This window comes from Chiloscyllium plagiosum, chromosome 19 (assembly GCF_004010195.1).
Source record: "Chiloscyllium plagiosum isolate BGI_BamShark_2017 chromosome 19, ASM401019v2, whole genome shotgun sequence".
NCBI lineage: Eukaryota > Metazoa > Chordata > Chondrichthyes > Orectolobiformes > Hemiscylliidae > Chiloscyllium > Chiloscyllium plagiosum.
The window spans coordinates 19,513,195-19,531,482 of record NC_057728.1 but is presented as its reverse complement, the minus strand read 5'-3'; the positions used below and the strand labels follow the sequence as shown (position 1 = coordinate 19,531,482).

Sequence of the window (18,288 nt, the reverse complement as noted above, 5' to 3'; positions counted from 1 at the left end):
CAGCGTAGGTTCACTAGGTCAATTCCTGGAATGGCAGTATTACCTTACACTGAAAGACTGAAGCGACTGGGCTTGTATACCCTTGGGTTTCGAAGATTGAGAGGGGATCTGATTGAGACGTGTAAGATTATGAAAGGATTGGACACTCTGGCAGTAGGAAACATATTTCCACTGATGGGTGAGTGTCGAACCAGAGGACACAGCTTAAAAATATGGGGTAGACCATTTAGGACAGAGCTGAGGAGAAACTTCTTCACCCAGAGAGTGGTGGCTGTGTGGAATGCTCTGCCACAGGGGGCAGTGGAGGCCCACTCTCTGGATTCATTTAAGAAGGAGTTGGATAGAGCTCTCAAAGATAGTGGAATTAAGGGTTATGGAGATAAGGCAGGAACAGGATACTGATTAGGAATGATCAGCCATGATTATATTGAATGGCGGTGCAGGCTCGAAGGGCTGAATGGCCTACTCCTGCACCTATTGTCTATTGTCTATAAATTACGAAGAATTATTGTCAGTACTTATTGTTATCCCTTGGGTTCGAACAGAATGTTAAATAAAAATGTGAGATATTTGCAGAATAAAGGCCATATAATATTTTTGTCAGAATTAGAAAATAGGAATGCATACTGAGTAAGAAGCATTTTACAAACCTGATGCATGAATCTTACCTCTATGTTACTGTTCAAAACACCACAGGCATCTGCAAAGTCAGGGTGTTTTGTATTGATGTACGCAAGTTCAATGGCTACTAGATTGTGGACCTAGAAGTGATTAAAAAAATCTTTGTGTAAAGGTGCAGATTAATAAATCACCCATAGATTAAGCTGACCTATTTCTTTGTATCTTTAAAGCTAAAAGACCTTTAAAAACAATAATAACAAAATTATAGCAAATCCACAAGAGCTTTACAATTTTATACAGTTTCACAAATTACCTGATACATAGTGGAATAGTATATTTGCATCAATACTACATGCCAGCAACACTCTGTAACCAATATAAATATATAAACAAGCACAGGATACAAACTAATAAACTAAACAAAAAAAAACTCTCTTTGAAAAGCTTTACTTTTGCCCTTCATTGTTACGACAATATAGTAAATCTTGTCTGGGAGACAAACCTAGATCACTAAAAACATAGGGAGATGGTGACACAGTGGTGAGCCACTAGTGGATCAAGCAATGCTTTGAGGATATGTGCTGAAATCTCACCTTGGCAACTGGTGGAATTTAAAATCATCTAATAAATCTGGAGTTGAAAGCTGGTATCAGTAATAGTATCATGAGACTATTATTGATTATTGTAAAAAAAACCAGCTGGTTTATTTAATGTCCTTTAAGAAAGGGAATCCTTACATGGTCTGGCCTAAATGTGACTCCATACCCACAGCAATGAGGTTGACTTGACAATGGCATGACAAGCCATTCAATTTAAGAGCAATTCAGTATAAGCAGAAAATGCTGGCCTTGACAAGTATTCTATGCTGATTTTCTCTAATTTTCCCCTCCTTTGCTGTAAGGTAATGTCTGAAATTCAGTTAGTATTTCCCTATAATGGAATGATTACAATTAATAATTAACCTTCTGGGGGAATTTACCTATTTGCATTCCATGATACTGATACAGCATGCTGAACCCCACCCTCTAACTAGTGACTGGTTAATTTCTATAGATGACTCATATCTGTGAGGAATTTCCCTTGGAGATCAAAGCTTTATTGTAAACTAAAAGATTTTCAAATAAATTATAATCAATGCGATATTAAGTGAAAATGAAGAAAAAAAAATCCTAACTATGAGACTAATGAAACATTGATCACAGACATGAAGGAGCAAGAACAGAAATGTAATTTACATCGGGTCTGCTTCCTATAAAAATGTGCAGATAGAATATTACCATGTTTATTGTACAACTTACCATATCATTAGTAACAGGTAATCTCCTGCGCAACAACGACGTCACAACCTCGACTATGGCATCATGGAGTTTTGGAAATCGGAGCAATTCCTAAATAGGGAACACAAAATACAAGATACAACATCACCATTTCAAAATTCAGTTCAAATAAAACACACTTTATTACTGCAAGTAAAAGAATAATAAAACTTCAGGACTGCTGAACAGAACAATTACATTTAAATCAGGTCTAGGACAGTACAAATACTCAAACTGCTCATAGTTAACAAATTTTGAGTTCTTTGTTTCTGAGGTAAATACAAACTTCCAGATTGTGAACATTTGAGCAGGTACATTTATTGTCAATGATTCTGCCATTTCTTTTTAATAATAGGTACTATTTCTCAACAAAACGCCCTGAGCTAGGTAGCAATGAGTCACTTAAGTGGGACGATGCTGCTCCTTTCACAAGGTTGTGTTGTCCCTGTTTTTTTTTCAAAAGCATTATATGAGGCAGAGTTGTCAACATGTCTGCATTTAACTACTTGAAAAGGATTTCAAGCTTTTAAGAAAAACACTTGTACAATGAAAGGGGAGTGGTTAGTTCTCCCAACTTGGCTTTTATCTGGTTTGGTTTGGTTTTAGCAAGCAGTCAGTTTTTTTTTGAGGCTGCTGGTCAAAGAAACATCTCCATGGAAGAATCTCTCTGCCATCTCTCTTCTGTAAGACAGTGTTTGATTTTTCCTTTTTAGCCAAGAGGTGTTTATAGGGATTGTTGCAGGAATTTGGAACAGCATCATTAAGTTCGGATAGTCTGTTGGATTTTTGGATAAATTAGGTTATTCTGTTCTCTTTTGTTTGCGATTTGTTTGGTATTCTGGAAATAAATACTTAAAAGTAAGCGGTTGGGGCAACTGCATCCCTCCTGGAATATCTGGGTTACACCTGCTTAAAACAACTAGCAAAGTTAGGATCCAGGCAACTTTCTTTAAATGTTTTGAAGGGGTCTAGCCTGGTCCAGAACACAAGTCAATTCCCCCCCAAGAATATCTTCGGCAACCACTATTTTAAATGACTGAAACAGCCCCAAAGACCAACTGAGTGGTCCATGTACCTGCGTACTGTATGTGCTGCAGTGCTGTATAATCCTCTGCATTTCCTCATGGACCAATTCAACACATCTTAAACTGGGCTCCTCCAAGCGTTTGATTTGTCGTTTCACTAACAACTCAAAAGAGATTTCAGGGACAAAAAGTGCTGGACGTGGACCCTAAACAAAACAGAACTGGTAACAATTCATTCTTCCAGAGGTTAAAAAAAAACATTGTTTTAAAAAAAAAGAGCTGGACAGATCAGTAAAGACACACAATGTGGAAAGGATGTACGATTAAAATCATTGGGGATTTTGTACAATTATCAATGAGGATGTTTTGCATTTTGTAATAATGAATAGAGAAAATGCCATCATGATGAAAGCAGGCAAGCATATCAAGCATGTGTAAGGATGAAGGAAAATAAAGTACACATTGCAAAACTGGGCCAGCAAAAGGCAATTGCAATGGAAAGACAACATTTTCCTAGTTATGCTGAATACTCACAGTGGCATTTCTAATTGCAGTGAGAATGTCAATAGTGTTGAGACCACCTAACGCATCCACTGATTCTAAAGTACGTCCGAAAGTTTCATGAAAAATGTAGCATATTCGCGCTCCACCACAACTAGAAAGAAAATGAAACTGAGAATGCAAGGCAGTTCTACAATCACTGAAATCCTTTAGTGAAACCACATTACACAGAAATTGTTTTCCATTTACTTTTTATGCAACTAGCAGTACCCATATCCAGATTCCTCAAGTATCACATTTACGCCATATTGGCATTTAATTAGTTGAAATTGTACATTCACTAAAATAAATGCAAAAAACAACAGAACTAGATAAAATTTGCTAATTAACACAATGACAGAAATGGAAAAATAGCAATCAATAATTTAAGAAATGTTTTCTTGGATTCTCCATTATGCTAGGTTTCTGAAAATAATGTATGTCACCTATACGTATAATATACTGAATACATCTAATTTGAGTCCAACAGGTACAAACAAAAGGGAGGTAGCTACATACAATACTTTCAACAGCACCTGTCATGACAGTGTAGGTCATGTTTGTGTCAAAACTATGTAATATAAAGGAGAATATCACAACTAAATCTCCTCCAGCTATGAGTTAACGTATTTCTCTTGCATTTGGAAATCAGACATTTGGATGTCAGTGCTGATTTGGTTTAACCTAATGCAACTGATATTTTACTAAGGATGGCTAAATGAGAGTGCCTTTCCATCCAGGAGCAGGGCTTTATATCTCTAAACATTGTAAGTGATTGGTTCACTTTTTTATTTTTCTATAAATTAATGTTGACAGCTGCAGCCGTTTAAGGAGTTGCTACATGTCTTATTTAACACTTAACAGACAGAGCTGTCATAAGTTAAACACTAGGGAAAATTTTTAATTATCTCATAGACCACACGTATTAACAGGAAGGGACTCATTACAATGTTCTGGCCCACCAATGAGGTCATCAGGCATCATAGTTTTGTCATCCTAAAACAAAATGAACCATTGAGTTCATATATTATTTTTTAATCTATATTTGCAACATTTTGTAGAAAAATACTTAGCAAAGTTAAATCTTAATAAGTGATATCTTTATAAGTTGAAATAAGTAGGTTAATAAAGTATCAGCATGCTTACAGTTCTGAAGTTTCAATATATTTTGCTGTTCCCTCAATTGTGTGGCAATACTCGGCTGCAAACTTGGTGATGAGCTGCAGCAATGTTGCACTCTTGTCCCCCACTGGTTCACCGTAGCTGTTCAGTAAAGACTGATACTGAGCAGCAAGGACATTTATTCTGGTCTTAAGTTCTGGTAAGCAATCTCGGATATGGTGCATTAGCAATCTGCAAAAATAACATTAAACATTTTAATAAAATTCTCCTAGGACTAATGTTTTCGGGAAAATGAAATTACATTTAATTACAACACTCAATTCCCGCTGTACACGTGCTTAATTTTACAGGTAGGACATCTAATTGTTACGCGTGTCTGGTACAGGTAACTCCTATTCCTTGAAGAAATCTTAATGTAAAGACCACCAACATTTTTAAGAAAACCAGCTAAACCATGGTAAGTAATGGTAACCGTTGGAAACAAGAAGGAAATATAGCAATTATGATGGCAGAGACACTGCCACAGAATTTAACAGAAGCCACTGAGGGCTACAGTGACTAGACAAAGGAGCAACCACTGGAACATAACATTCACAGAAACAAACTTTGCACTTTGGTTCCTTTAGAAAGATATATCAGTTTAGCAAAATATTACCTATTCAACGTTTTGGCCAAATACTTGGTTCCATTTCTGTTAGCAAGAGAAGGGTATTTCTTCTGTAAAAAAGCATGCTCATCCTTTAAAGCATCTGCTACAGTTTTCTTATTGTTGATATCTAGCTGACTCCTGAAGGATATACACAAATATGTTTGAAATTGGAATACGCAATCAATCCCCGAAGAAACTGGAGTAAGCAAAATGGTGTATTTTCGTTAATGTCAACATATTCTAGTGAAAATGCAACACATATGCAGTTTCGCTTATCTCAAAACAACAGTAAGCATGCATTATAATTTTTCTCCAGCTCCAACACATTTGAGATCTTGATCTCAACAAGTTTGCAAGGATATGGAGGTAAAACATTATGCTTTCCTTTCTAACTGCAGTGAAAGCAATGTTGTTGGCAAAGCAGTGGAACAGGAAATAACCTTTCCAGATTAGAAAAAAATAAGACAGCCTCAGCCCAGTCCTTTCCAAATGAGATAATTACTATAAAGTAGACGACCCAGGAGGATTCTCTTGTTGCTCCGTACGCTTAGAGATGTAGAAATGTAACTAACATGAGAAATTCAGCATAGAAGCTTTTCAAGACTAAAGCAGAATCTGCTTCAGAATCAGAATCAGAAACTGCTACACATAAATAGGGCACGTCTTCCCACCCTCAATTAAACATAATTCGTTCCTAACCGAATACATAGAGGCCTTTTATGATTGAGAGATCAGACAAATGACCTACTTCAAAACCTCTATGAACATTGCTGAAAATTTTGACTATTATCTGGCATGACCAGTCTTAGACTTTTCCTTTGATTTCAGAGAAGGAAATTATTGTCTGCGTGGGCCTGCTCCCTTAAAATTTCTCATATTAAAAATTATTTGTTCATCTTCCTTTGCACCTACCTCAGCTTTTACTGTTCAATTATTATACCATGAACTTCCAAAAAAGATTAAAAATTATATATCTTCATTACTCAGAAGTTCATTGTGTTCCTTGAGCAAATAGATATTGAGATAAATTGTTGTCTATTGAAGTATTTTGCTTGTCTATCAGTGACAAAGTACACATCTGTAAAAGTGGCAATTGATTATGTGGGCAGTTATTTTGTCACTATCCTACGTGTAGATTTTTGGTACTCTTCAAGTGGAATGTTATTTTAATTTATATTGTAAGATGTAGCCATTTGACCAAAAGTAGCTCTTTAGCCAGCTAGTAATGCTTCAACAAGAAGTGTAGAAGTTAAAATTCAATAATAACTGGAAATTGTTATATACCTGCTGACAATTCCAATGATACCCAATTTGACTGGAATAACTCTTCCCATAAGCACGTCCATAGCATCAGTGCCAGCATCCATAAGATCCAGTTTCGTGATAACAGCAAGCGTTCGCCGTCCTGTATTCAGATGGATTGAGACAATGCAATTGATGAAGCGTTTCAATGCAGTGTAAAACACACACTAAATTAAAAATTCATATTCTCCTTCTCCTGCACTCATCCCTCACATTTTCTCTTTCTTACATCTCATAACAGCATTAGTAAAGCATGCATTATATTTCCAGGATATTTCTGAAGAGACATGTTAACAGAGAATGTACAGTGGATGGCAATCTCCTTTGCCAAGAAGCCTGTCTGGGACTGGTGAAAACAGTCTCTCAATCAGAGGGGAAGCTAATCCGTTTCGATGCCTTTGAGTGTATTGCTCAAGCTTAGAGGTTTTCATTATAATGCTGTTATGGGAAGCCCAAGAGTGATCCGAAAATAGGTCTGTAGGTTTAAATTCTGATGCTGTCACTAGAGGTCTGTGCTCTAGAGATGTTGTTTTTCAACAATCTCGTCTACCATCTTACCTTCTGGATCTGCTTCCCTGGCAATTTTAAGTGACTCAGAGGTTGCCATGTCAGTATTGGCAGCAGTGACAGATAAGATGATTGAGTTTGGATTGCTGATGTAGCGTAGTATCAGGTCTTTTATCTGCACTTCTATGTCTCGGGGTTGATCACCCACAGGTACCTGAAGAGATAGTGTTATGTTGAATATTAATTTTTAAGAAGTACCAGAATATGGATCTGTGTCTTCTCAAAATAAAAAAAACAAATTACGCCATTCAGAACCCCAGACTATAACTTTTCACTGCTGGGACATGATCAACATTAACATGGTTCAGAAACAAATCACCTCTTTGTTCCCTCAGCAAGAGAAGTGATGCATAAAATATGGGATTCAGAATAGAAATTATTTTTTAAAATGCTGTTTTAAAGTTTCAAAACCTCTTGTTCTGGAAACTCTGATAACTGTAATATACATTTGTTCCAAGTAATCTAAATTCTAGACTTGGAACTTTAATCTACAAACACAAGGTCAATACTTGAGGCAGTTTGTCTTGAACAGGAAAAGTATTGCCAAACAAATAAATATATTGGTGGCTGCCCATAGCCAGATGAGGAAAATGATTAAACTAATATTATAATCAAATATATGAAGTTTAATTGTAATATATATTTCCCTTTAGAGATATTAAATAAATTCAAATTAACATCAAATTTGCAAACTTTTTTGGGTTTATTTATCGGATGTGGGCATCGCTGGCTGGGCCAGTATTATTGACTATGCCTAATTGTCCTATGGTCTTAGTGACTCACTGGGGCTATTTCAAAGCACAGTTAAGAGTCAACCACATTGCAGTGGGTCACGTATGTAAATCAGAGCAGGTAAGGATGACAGATTTCCTTCCCTTAAATGGACATAAGTGAACAGATTTTGTTTTTGTGATACTTGGCAGTGGTCACAATTAAACTACCTTCGAGTTCCAGATTTTTTTCTGAAGTCTGATTTTTTTTTGTGATCATCTTACATAGAGTTATAAGCACAATACTGAAATAACTGTTGTTTGCATCAACATAATAAGCATGACAACAAGGCAAGATTTGTTGTGCTGAAAATAAGTCGGTTACTACACATTTCTTTTCTGGAACATTTCAGTAATGAATTGTTTTGATACCGATGGCAAGTTTTTATCATTCAGCTTTTCCTCCATTTTATGTAGTTTGTAAATGCAACAGTGTGGCAGTGAACTAGATTGAGCAGAATAAATTCCTGATTTATGTTCAGTTAACTGACCTCAAAAAAGGTAATGCCAGAGATGGTTTTAATTTGCTTTTATATTTTGGATAGGGAGAGAGCAAGAGGGAGTCACCCCGTCTACTATTCATGATATCTGTTCCATAACACAGAGTCATACAGCATGGAAACATGCCTGTTGATCTAACTTGTAATAGCAACCAAATTTCCCAAACTAAACTAGTCCCACTTGCCGTTTGGCCCAAATCCCTCTCAACCTTTCCTATTCAAATGTCTTTTAAATATTTTAACTTTTTTAGATTAGATTAGATTAGATTAGATTACTTACAGTGTGGAAACAGGCCCTTCGGCCCAACAAGTCCACACTGCCCCACCGAAGCGCAACCCACCCATACCCCTACATTTTACCCCTTACCTAACACTACGGGCAATTTAGCATGGCCAATTCACCTGACCTGCACATCTTTGGACTGTGGGAGGAAACCGGAGCACCCGGAGGAAACCCACGCAGACACGGGGAGAACGTGCAAACTCCACACAGTCAGTCGCCTGAGGCGGGAATTGAACCCGGGTCTCTGGCGCTGTGAGGCAGCAGTGCTAACCACTGTGCCACCGTGCAGCCCACAAACTGTACCTGAATTACCATTTCCTCTGGCAGTTCATTCCACATACAAACCACCCTGTATGAAAATGTTATCCCTCAGGTCCTTTTTAAGTCTTTTTGCTCTCACCTTAAAAATATGCCTCCTAGATTTGAACTCTCCTATCCTTGGGAAAAGGACATCTGCCATTCACCTTATCTATACCCCTCATGATTTTAAAAACCTCCACAAGGTCACTTCTCAACCTACGATGCTCCAGTGAACGAAGTCCCAGTCCACCCAGTCTCCCCTTATAAGTCAAACCCTGCAGTCCTGGCAACATCCTTGTAAATCTCTCTGAACTCTCTTCAAATTTAATAATATTCTTCCTATAGCAAAGTAACCAGAACTGTACACAGTACACCAAAAAGTAGCCTTAGCAACATCCTGTACAACCTCAACATGACTTACCAACTCCTATACTCAATAGTCTGAGCAATGAAAACAAGCATGATAAACACCTTAACCACCTGTCTACCTGTGACGCAACTTTCAAAGAACTACGTACCTGAACCCCTAGGTTTCTGTTCGACAAAACTACCTTCTGCCACTCCTCAGGCTGTTGGCCCAATAGATCAAGATCCCTTTGTAATTTTAGGTAACCTTCTTTACTGTCAAGCAAGAGGGAAATTGGATTCTGTGAAACAACTGCCTCAGTTGAACAGCTTGTCAATGTCAACCTTTTCTAAGAAAAATAGTCACTTGGGCACTTCCACGGAAACATATTTTTCCATCAACTTGCGCCAATAACCTCTGGAGAAGGTGGGGCTTGAATCCAGTACACTGGCTCAGAAGTAGGGATATTATCCCCTCATCCCTAGAACTATAACCTTGCGTGTTTAGTATTTTAGGGCAGGAAAGAAGGAAGCTGTCAAAATAGGTAGAAAAAGCAAGTTAAATGAAATAGGACAGAAACAGCTAATGAAAGATTGGATGCAATTCATGCTACCTTTCACAGTAATTATTGGATCAGTTGTGCATGGTACCTTGATGAACGTTAATTAACTATAACCAGCAAATTCCAATAGCTCTGGATGACTGTGACTGTAGGAACATACCATACCTTTGTCATTCCAGGAAGATCGACAAGTGTTAAATTAACCACATGCGGTGAGAAGATCCTGAGGTGAATTGGTTCAATACTAATACCCTGCAACAGTAAAAATGGTATAAATGAAATAGGAATGCACAATATTAAATATAGGCTTTGGAAACCATGACTTCATTCAAGTTTTAAGAGCAGTTTTGGAGGATATATTTGCCACTTTCACAATGTTTTAATTTCATTATGCTTTTCTAGATCAAAGTGTTTAGTCTGCTATGCATTTCCAGTTTTAATGACTGCCAACATTAAATATATTTTCTTTTGAAACTGTGGTGTTCAAAATTCATTTTGAACATCAATGAGATAATATATCAGAGAAAGAAAACACCCATTCAACACAGAGATGAGGAGGATTTCATTTCCTCTCAGAGGGTGGTGATTCTGTGGAATTCTTTGCCACAGATGGCCGTCAAGGCTGGATTGTTAAGTAAATTCAAGGACGAGATAGACAGATTTCTAATCATTAGGGAACCAAAAGTAATGTAAATAAAGCAGGAATGTGGAATTGAGAATTATCCAATCAATTGTGATCACATTGGATAGCAGAGCAGACTTGATGGGCTCACTAGTCTACTCCTGCTACGTGTAAACAAAACCAACTGTACAGGTTTTTGCATTAAGTTTATGGAGTTTGTGCCTCATCCCAATTGATTTGTATCTTTACCTTATTGCCACCAGAAACTCTTTCTGTCTCATTTTCTATTTCTTGCCTTATTTCATCAAAGTCAGTGTAGAGCTGTAAAGGGATAAATAATGAAATAGTTAAGGCATTGACATTGTAATGGATTGGTTTTTTCCTCACCCCATTCAAACCAGCAAGAAATCATCCACCATAAAAAAAATTATATTGTATTAAACAAGGCTTCCTCAGTTTGTTAATGGGGGGGAAATGATCAAAGTTAATGTCTTTCATATTAAAAAATACTGAAAGACATATTAGATCAGTATGTTATCTAACTGACGCTGTCTTTCTTTAAATCATTATGCAGTACCCTCAGCTGAGAGTGCGGATTTACAGGCATCAGAACAAAAACAGAAAATGCAGGAGGTAGTGAGCAAGTCTGACAGTAACTGCAGAGAGATGAAAACAGTAAACATTTCAGATTTTACCTTTCAGCATAACTGATGTATTTGAAATAATAACACTGATTTTCTCTCCACAAATATGGAGTGTGTGTGGAGTATTTCCAGCATTTTCAGTTTGTTTTTGATTTTCAGCATCTGCTGTATGCTACTTTTGTATCAATAAGAGTGGAGAAACGAATCAGTTGCAATTATTGTTTGAGACTACTATTCAGTCATCTCTAGTGAAAATAAGTATGTGTAAACATGGGACTGGCTCAGGGGCAATGTTTCCCTTCTTTTGTCTTCCCTAGCCAATGCACTGAATACCTTGCAGTCTTTTATTAATTATATCATAGATGAAGGGAGACTGGGCAAGTCAAGCCTTCAGTAAACTGAGAGAAGGAAAAGTAGGGAAATCGTCAAAAAGGATAGTCAAAATAATTTAACTACATGATTCATCTGGGTTCTGCTGCAGTTAATAGTGTTGCGCTCCAGAGTTTCACTAAGTGCAGTTTTGTTTTTGATTCACTCATGGGATGCAGGTGTCACTAGTTGGGCTGGCATTTAAATTTCAATTCTAGTAGCCCTTAAGGAAATGGTGCTGAGCTGGCTTCTTCAACCACTGCAGTTCACACAATTTAAGTAGACCCACAATGCCACTGGGAAAGAATTTCAGGAGTTTAGCCCAAGGAGCTATGAACCTGCACTCCAAGGTCTCTTTGTTCAGCAACACTCCCTAGGACCTTACCATTAAGTGTATGAGTCCTGCTAAGATTTGCTTTCCCAAAATGCAACACCTCGCATTTATCTGAAATAAACTCCATCTGCCACTTCTCAGCCCATTGGCCCACCTGGTCAAGATCCTGTTGTAATCTGAGATAACCCTCTTCGCTGTCCACTACACCTCCAATTTTGGTGTCATCTGCAAACTTACTAACTGTACCTCTTATGCTCGCATCCAAATCATTTATGTAAATGACAAAAAGTAGAGGGCCCAGCACCGATCCTTGTGGCACTCCACTGGACACAGGCCTCCAGTCTGAAAAACAACCCTCCACAACCACCCTCTGTCTTCTACTTTTGAGCCAGTTCTGTATCCAAATGGCTAGTTCTCCCTGTATTCCATGAGATCTAACCTTGCTAATCAGTCTCCCATGGGGAATCTTGTCGAACGCCTTACTGAAGTCCATATAGATCACATCTACTGCTCTGCCCTCATCAATCTTCTTTGTTACTTCTTCAAAACACTCAATTAAGTTTGTGAGACATGATTTCCCACGCACAAAGCCATGTTGACTATCTCGAATCAGTCCTTGCCTTTCCAAATACATGTACATCCTGTCCCTCAGGATTCTCTCCAACAACTTGCCCACCACCGACGTCAGGCTCACCGGTCTATAGTTCCCTGGCTTGTTGAAGATAATCCTGGCTTTGATACAGGATGAATGTTACTTGCCACTTGTCAGAACCTGTTGCATTTGGACATGGATTACATCACAACTGGTGCTGAACACTGAGCAATCATTAGCAAAACTCCCACTTTTTAACCTAATGATCGTGAAAAGGTCATTGATGAAACAGCTGAAGATGGTTGGGCATAGGAAACTACCCTGAGGAACCCGTGCAGAGATATCCGAGAGATGAGATGACTGATACCCAACAATTACAACAATCTTCCTTCAGGCCTGACATAATTCCAAGCATCAGAGAATTTTCCCAATTCCCATTGAGTCCAGTTTGGTTAGGGTTCCTTAATGCCACATTTAGACAAATAATTTCTTATGTAAAGACCTATCACTCCAGCATAAGGAATTCAGCTCTTCTGTCCATGTTTGAACCAAAACTGTAATGAGGTCAGAAGCAGTTTGACAGCACTGCTTGTGACACCTTCCATCACTTTGTACATAATCAAGAGTAGATGGGTGAGGGGGTAATTGGTTAGTTTGGATTTGTCCTGTTCTTTGTGTGCAGGTCATATCTGGCTAATTGTCCACACTGTTGGATAGATGCCATTGTTGTAGTATAACTGAAGAGTTTGATTAGGGGTGCCACAAATTCTGGAGCACAAGAACAGTAATATTGCTGGAATGTTGGCAGGGCCCATAGCCGTTGCATTTTCCAATGCCTTCAACTTCTTGATATCTTATGGAATGAATTCAATGGTTGAAGGTTGGCATCTGTGATGCTGAGGACCTCTGGAGGAGGTTAAGACGGATCATCACACAGCACTTCTAAGAATGCTTCAGTCTTATTTTTTGCACTGATATTCTGGGTTTCCTCATCAGTGAAGATTGAGATATTTGTGGAGAGTCCTCCTCTGGTGAGTTGTGAACTGTCCACTATTATTCACAATTGGATGTGGCAGTTCTTATTGGATGGTTGTGAATTTGCTGCTAATACTATTTGGCATACAAGTAGATCTGTGGTGTAGCTCCACCAGGTTAACACCTAATTTTTACATGCCTGGTGCTGCTTATGCCATGCCCTCCTGCACTCTTCTTTGAGCCAACGTTCATTCATTGGCTTGATGGTATTGGTAGAGTGGAAGATTACAATTCTTATTTGATGTATTACCTAGTTTCAGATTTTGGGTCTACCTTTTATACTCATATGCCTTAAAACGTTCCCAATATGAAATAACCTAACAGCAAACAATGAGCATACCTTGTGTTTTGTGTGAAGAAATTTTCCCCATTCTTCTGCATCAATTCCTTTAAACAAAGTTAAAAGAAGTTAAAATATAAAAAAAATTAACTCGACATGCTTTTTTTAAGTTAACAACAATGATTAAATTGAAATAAAGGTGAGCAAATTATAATGGTAAAATGCAACTACAATTATTTCTTAAAAAATGACAAAATAGATCCAAAAGAAATCTAAACAAGTTTTAAAGCTGGGAGATAGAGCTCATTTTCCAGGCTACAAATTAACAAATTAGTCCTATTATCAAATGAGATACAAACATACCCTAACAGAACCATTATTAGAGCCAATGAGCTAGATTCTATTCCATCCATTACAAGTTGAGAGTTTAAGTTGCCACTTGTATTGATATTTTCTCCCAATTCATTCCTACAAAAGTCCTTCACTACCATACAGAATCAACTGATGAGTTAAACAGTATTAACTGAACCAATTATATGAATCATGTTGTAATATGTAGCAACTACATTATCTTCTAGCATTGCGCAAACTTAATTCAGTCTCTTTCTGTCTTACTTCTAAACTAAGTCAGATGTCACCCAGCACCAGGTTTTTAGTTCAACAGATTTACCTAAAAGCACAAGCTTTCAGAGTGCTACTTCTTCATCAGGTGATGTCTGTTGTACTATATCCTGATGTCATGTGACTTCTGGCTTTGTCCACCTTAGTCCAACACTGGTATCTTCACATCATGGCAGACTAAGGCAATACAAGTCTCATAGTAAAGTCTGTTGAAAACTTGGATTCTGATGCATTTATAAAAATTAGCAATTTATTCAGGAAATCAATGTTATAGAATATAGCCGCCCCGTATGCAAAAATTAGCAACTGTATTAGCAGAACCAAATTGCAATATTGTGCATACTGCTAACAAACCTTCTAAAACTTTGCAATCATTCCCAAACTGTTTTGAACACATGTAGCTAAACAGATAAAGAAAAACATGTAATAAATCCAATATTCTGTACTAATTTCAAGACTAGTTGCTTTTTAACAAACCTGTTATTCTGAATAGTTAACATCTTCAAAATTGGAACACCTGAGTGATTTTTCAAGCCAGGGTACCTATCACTGTTCAGTCAAATGAGTTATCACAGGATAAGTCACATAGCATGCTACTTAATGGAAGAAAACATCTTGAGATAAGATACTAGAGTGGAATCAGGAGCAATGCGACACCTTCAAAATTCTCATCGTCCTCACTAAGATAATGTAATTTTGCCCTGGTCAGATTGAAGCCTTGATGGATGTTCAAGAGATCAAAGAGTCATCAGCTATAATTCAGTGAAGTGAAGCAATGTTAGCAGGGATCAGCCATACTTGCTAAAGTCACGCCCAAAAGTTCTACGAAAGGGCTAGTTTCAATTTCTCTGTACTTCTCCAAATTCTCCTCTTCTTTGCTGATATAATAATGTGGCAAAAGCAATATTCCTCTGAGACCCAACTCTGCAAATAAATTTCAGAACGTTCTGAAAACTAATGGAAACTTGGTCTCAGTTTTGTCAATAACTCATGTATTTATAGCTAAAAACTTCAATTAGTGACCTTCATAAATCCAACATCTAAAGGTTAGAAATGGTCTTCAGAAAATAAGTTCAACACTTCATTTGAAGAACATTTGAAGTTCAACATTTACTCAGCAAAATAATTCAGCATGTTATAATCTCTTTTTTTTCCCAAAATAATGTTACTTTGGATTCAATCATTCAACTAAACAGGAATCAAATCTGGCACACCAACAGGCAGTATGGAAACAGTTGACAGTCCTCTAAAAGCTTCATCTTCTCAAAGAAAATTAAACTTTAAAGACTAGGTTGACAAATTATCCTAACCTCATACTTAGCCCAAAACAGGAGCCACCTACACTAAAGAAAAATAAATTGCCCTTCACTTTTTCGTCATGAATCTCTGGAGAGGACAGCCTCTTCATTCAAAAAAATGCTCCACATCATAATTCCTTATATTTTTTTCCATATAAGACAGACCGTGACTATGAGACCTGTAATACATGACCCCTTAAAGGAAAGGCTCTCAAGACATGATGCACCTGGAATAAACAATTCAAAGACAATGTGATGTCTTGAGACAGGCCAATAACCTGTGGACCCTACATTCTATGGAGAAGAATTTTATCATTCACTCAAACCCATATCAATTACACTCCAGGATAAATGACCTCTTCCTGAGGACTGCACCTAGCTGTAACAAAAAGCCTATAAAAAGTTAAAAGTCACACACCAGGTTATAGTCCAACAGGTTTAACTGGAAGCACACTAGCTTTTGGAGTACCATTCCTTCATCAGGTGGTTAAAGGACAACCACCTGATGAAGGAGCGGCGCTCGAAAGCTACTGTGCTTCCAATTAAACCTGTTGGACTATAACCTGGTGTTTGTGATTTTTAACTTTGTACACCCCAGTCCAACACCGGCACCTCCAAATCAAAAAGCCTGTAGCCATTCTTAGATCAACCCTCAGTTGCATTTCAACGATCATGCAGACACTACTTTAGATCATTGTTTTTCCATAAGGTGGAGGTGCCAGTATTAAACTGGGGTGGACAAGGTCAGAAATCACATAACACCAGGTTATAACCCAACAATTGAAATCGCAAGCTTTCAGAGCACTGCTCCATCGTCAGATGAAGTGCAGAGAAGCACAAAGGCACAGAATTTACAAGCAGAGAGATCAAAAGATCGTACAACAGGTGCGAGCGGAGTGTCAACAGGCCAAATAACAAGTCTCTGCAGGCAATCAAAAATGTCAGACGGTGTGAGTAAAGTGTCAACAGCTAAATAGCAAGTGAAGGGCTGACCCTTGGTCCAAGTAATTGAGCCAGAGAGATAATCACAAAAAATTAAAAGCATATTATCATTTTTGATCACCTGCGGAGACTTGTTATTCAGCCTGTCGACACTCCACTCACACCATTTGTATGATCTTTTGATCTCCATGCCTGTAAATTTTGTGCCTGCGTTCTTCTCCTCACGTTACCTAATGAAGGAGAAATGGTCCGAAAGATTATGATTTCAATTAAACCTGTTGGACTATAACCTTGTGTTGTGTGATGTCTGACATTGTTTTTCCACATTAACTGTGAGCATTCCTTTCTTCATCTTTCATAATCTCTCCACTGTTTTGAGCCTAAGTCGTCAACAGGAGACTGGTTAGAAAGTTGAAGATCCTGGTGAGGTCAAGGAAGGCCATATACAGACGTCATTGCAGCTTTCTGCATTTTCCTTGGACTTGTCTTGCTCAGAAAATCATGTCCACTTGTGCCTGTTGATGGACAGAATGTGGTGTGCTCAGAGTTCTTTAGCCAGAAAGCAATCAATCCGTATATTCTTGCCAAGAGTGCCTTTCTGCTATATCTTAGCACTTCTGCAGGAATTTTGTTTGTAAAAGAGCAGCAGCAGGCCCCACAGACCACTGAGCCTGCAGCTGGTAATGTTATTAGTTGACAGATGGCCATTCCAATTTCATATCAGGCTGAGGTTGTGCTGAGATGGTGATAGCTAGCTTGCTGTAGGATTTGGTTAAGGGCACTCATATTGAGGACAGAGTCTTCGTTGAAGAAATCCTCAAATTAGCCCTTCCACTGAGGGCTGTTTCTCTGCCCTCAAGTGTCACCATGTTGTTAGCTCGCAGTAGGGGTAGGTCCTTCGATGTTTGGGCCATTGGTGGTCTTGACTGTGCTGAAGACTTCATGTACGTCATAGCTGGCAAGGATTTTGTTCCATCCACCATCTGTTCCTTCAGTCATGGGACTTACGCTGGAGCTCAGCATTGTGATTTATTTGTCCTCGTCATTCTCACTAAATCAGTCTTGATATTTCCTGATTAAGAAACCCAAAGTATCTTCAGTGATGCTCTTTATGAAGGATTTAAGTGAATAGCAGTTACTGTGGGGATGAAGTGTCTCCTGTTCATTAAGCACCATTGGTTGATTGTGAAGTGCTGACCGAATCCTTGACTGCACTGATGAGAATTGCTCATAACCATCACTTTAAGATAATTCAAATGAAATCAGGCACATTGAATTACACTGAACTTCATATTTCTCCTCCCATCTTAATGCATCTCACTTTATTAACATATCCTTTCATTCCTTATTCACTTGTATACTAACTTAACGTTCCTTTAAATGTACTGCTGTTTTTCACCTCAGCCACTGTGATAAGTGGTGCCACCTTGAACCACACAGAAATCTTTCCTGCATTACTAGCAATTATCTTTACAATCCTGTGTTTAGAATTTCTATACAAATGGAAATATCTTTTGCAAATCCCTTCACTATCACTCCTGTCACTTATTTGAGTTCTCTTTTCAAGGGACCAGTCTGCTCTGCCTTTCCTAACAGTTGTTCTCTTGTAGCTCTCATATCATCCTTGCAAAATCTTTATTATACAATT

At 38.0% G+C, this 18,288-nt stretch overlaps 1 protein-coding gene across 7 annotated transcripts in view; it reads right to left on the bottom strand.

The window, feature by feature from the left end:
* dnm1l (dynamin 1-like) overlaps positions 1-18,288 on the bottom strand; it is a 67,717-nt gene that overhangs the window by 26,633 nt on the left and 22,796 nt on the right. For all 7 annotated transcript variants that reach the window (XM_043709251.1, XM_043709253.1, XM_043709252.1 and 4 more), the window contains 11 exons: positions 13,840-13,886; positions 10,775-10,846; positions 10,069-10,155; positions 7,134-7,296; positions 6,558-6,678; positions 5,280-5,411; positions 4,649-4,855; positions 3,497-3,617; positions 3,013-3,168; positions 1,920-2,009; positions 669-761 (listed from right to left, as the gene is read on the bottom strand). In XM_043709251.1, coding sequence (XP_043565186.1) covers positions 669-761; positions 1,920-2,009; positions 3,013-3,168; positions 3,497-3,617; positions 4,649-4,855; positions 5,280-5,411; positions 6,558-6,678; positions 7,134-7,296; positions 10,069-10,155; positions 10,775-10,846; positions 13,840-13,886 — 1,289 coding nt within the window. The remainder of the gene's footprint in view (positions 1-668; positions 762-1,919; positions 2,010-3,012; positions 3,169-3,496; positions 3,618-4,648; positions 4,856-5,279; positions 5,412-6,557; positions 6,679-7,133; positions 7,297-10,068; positions 10,156-10,774; positions 10,847-13,839; positions 13,887-18,288) is intronic.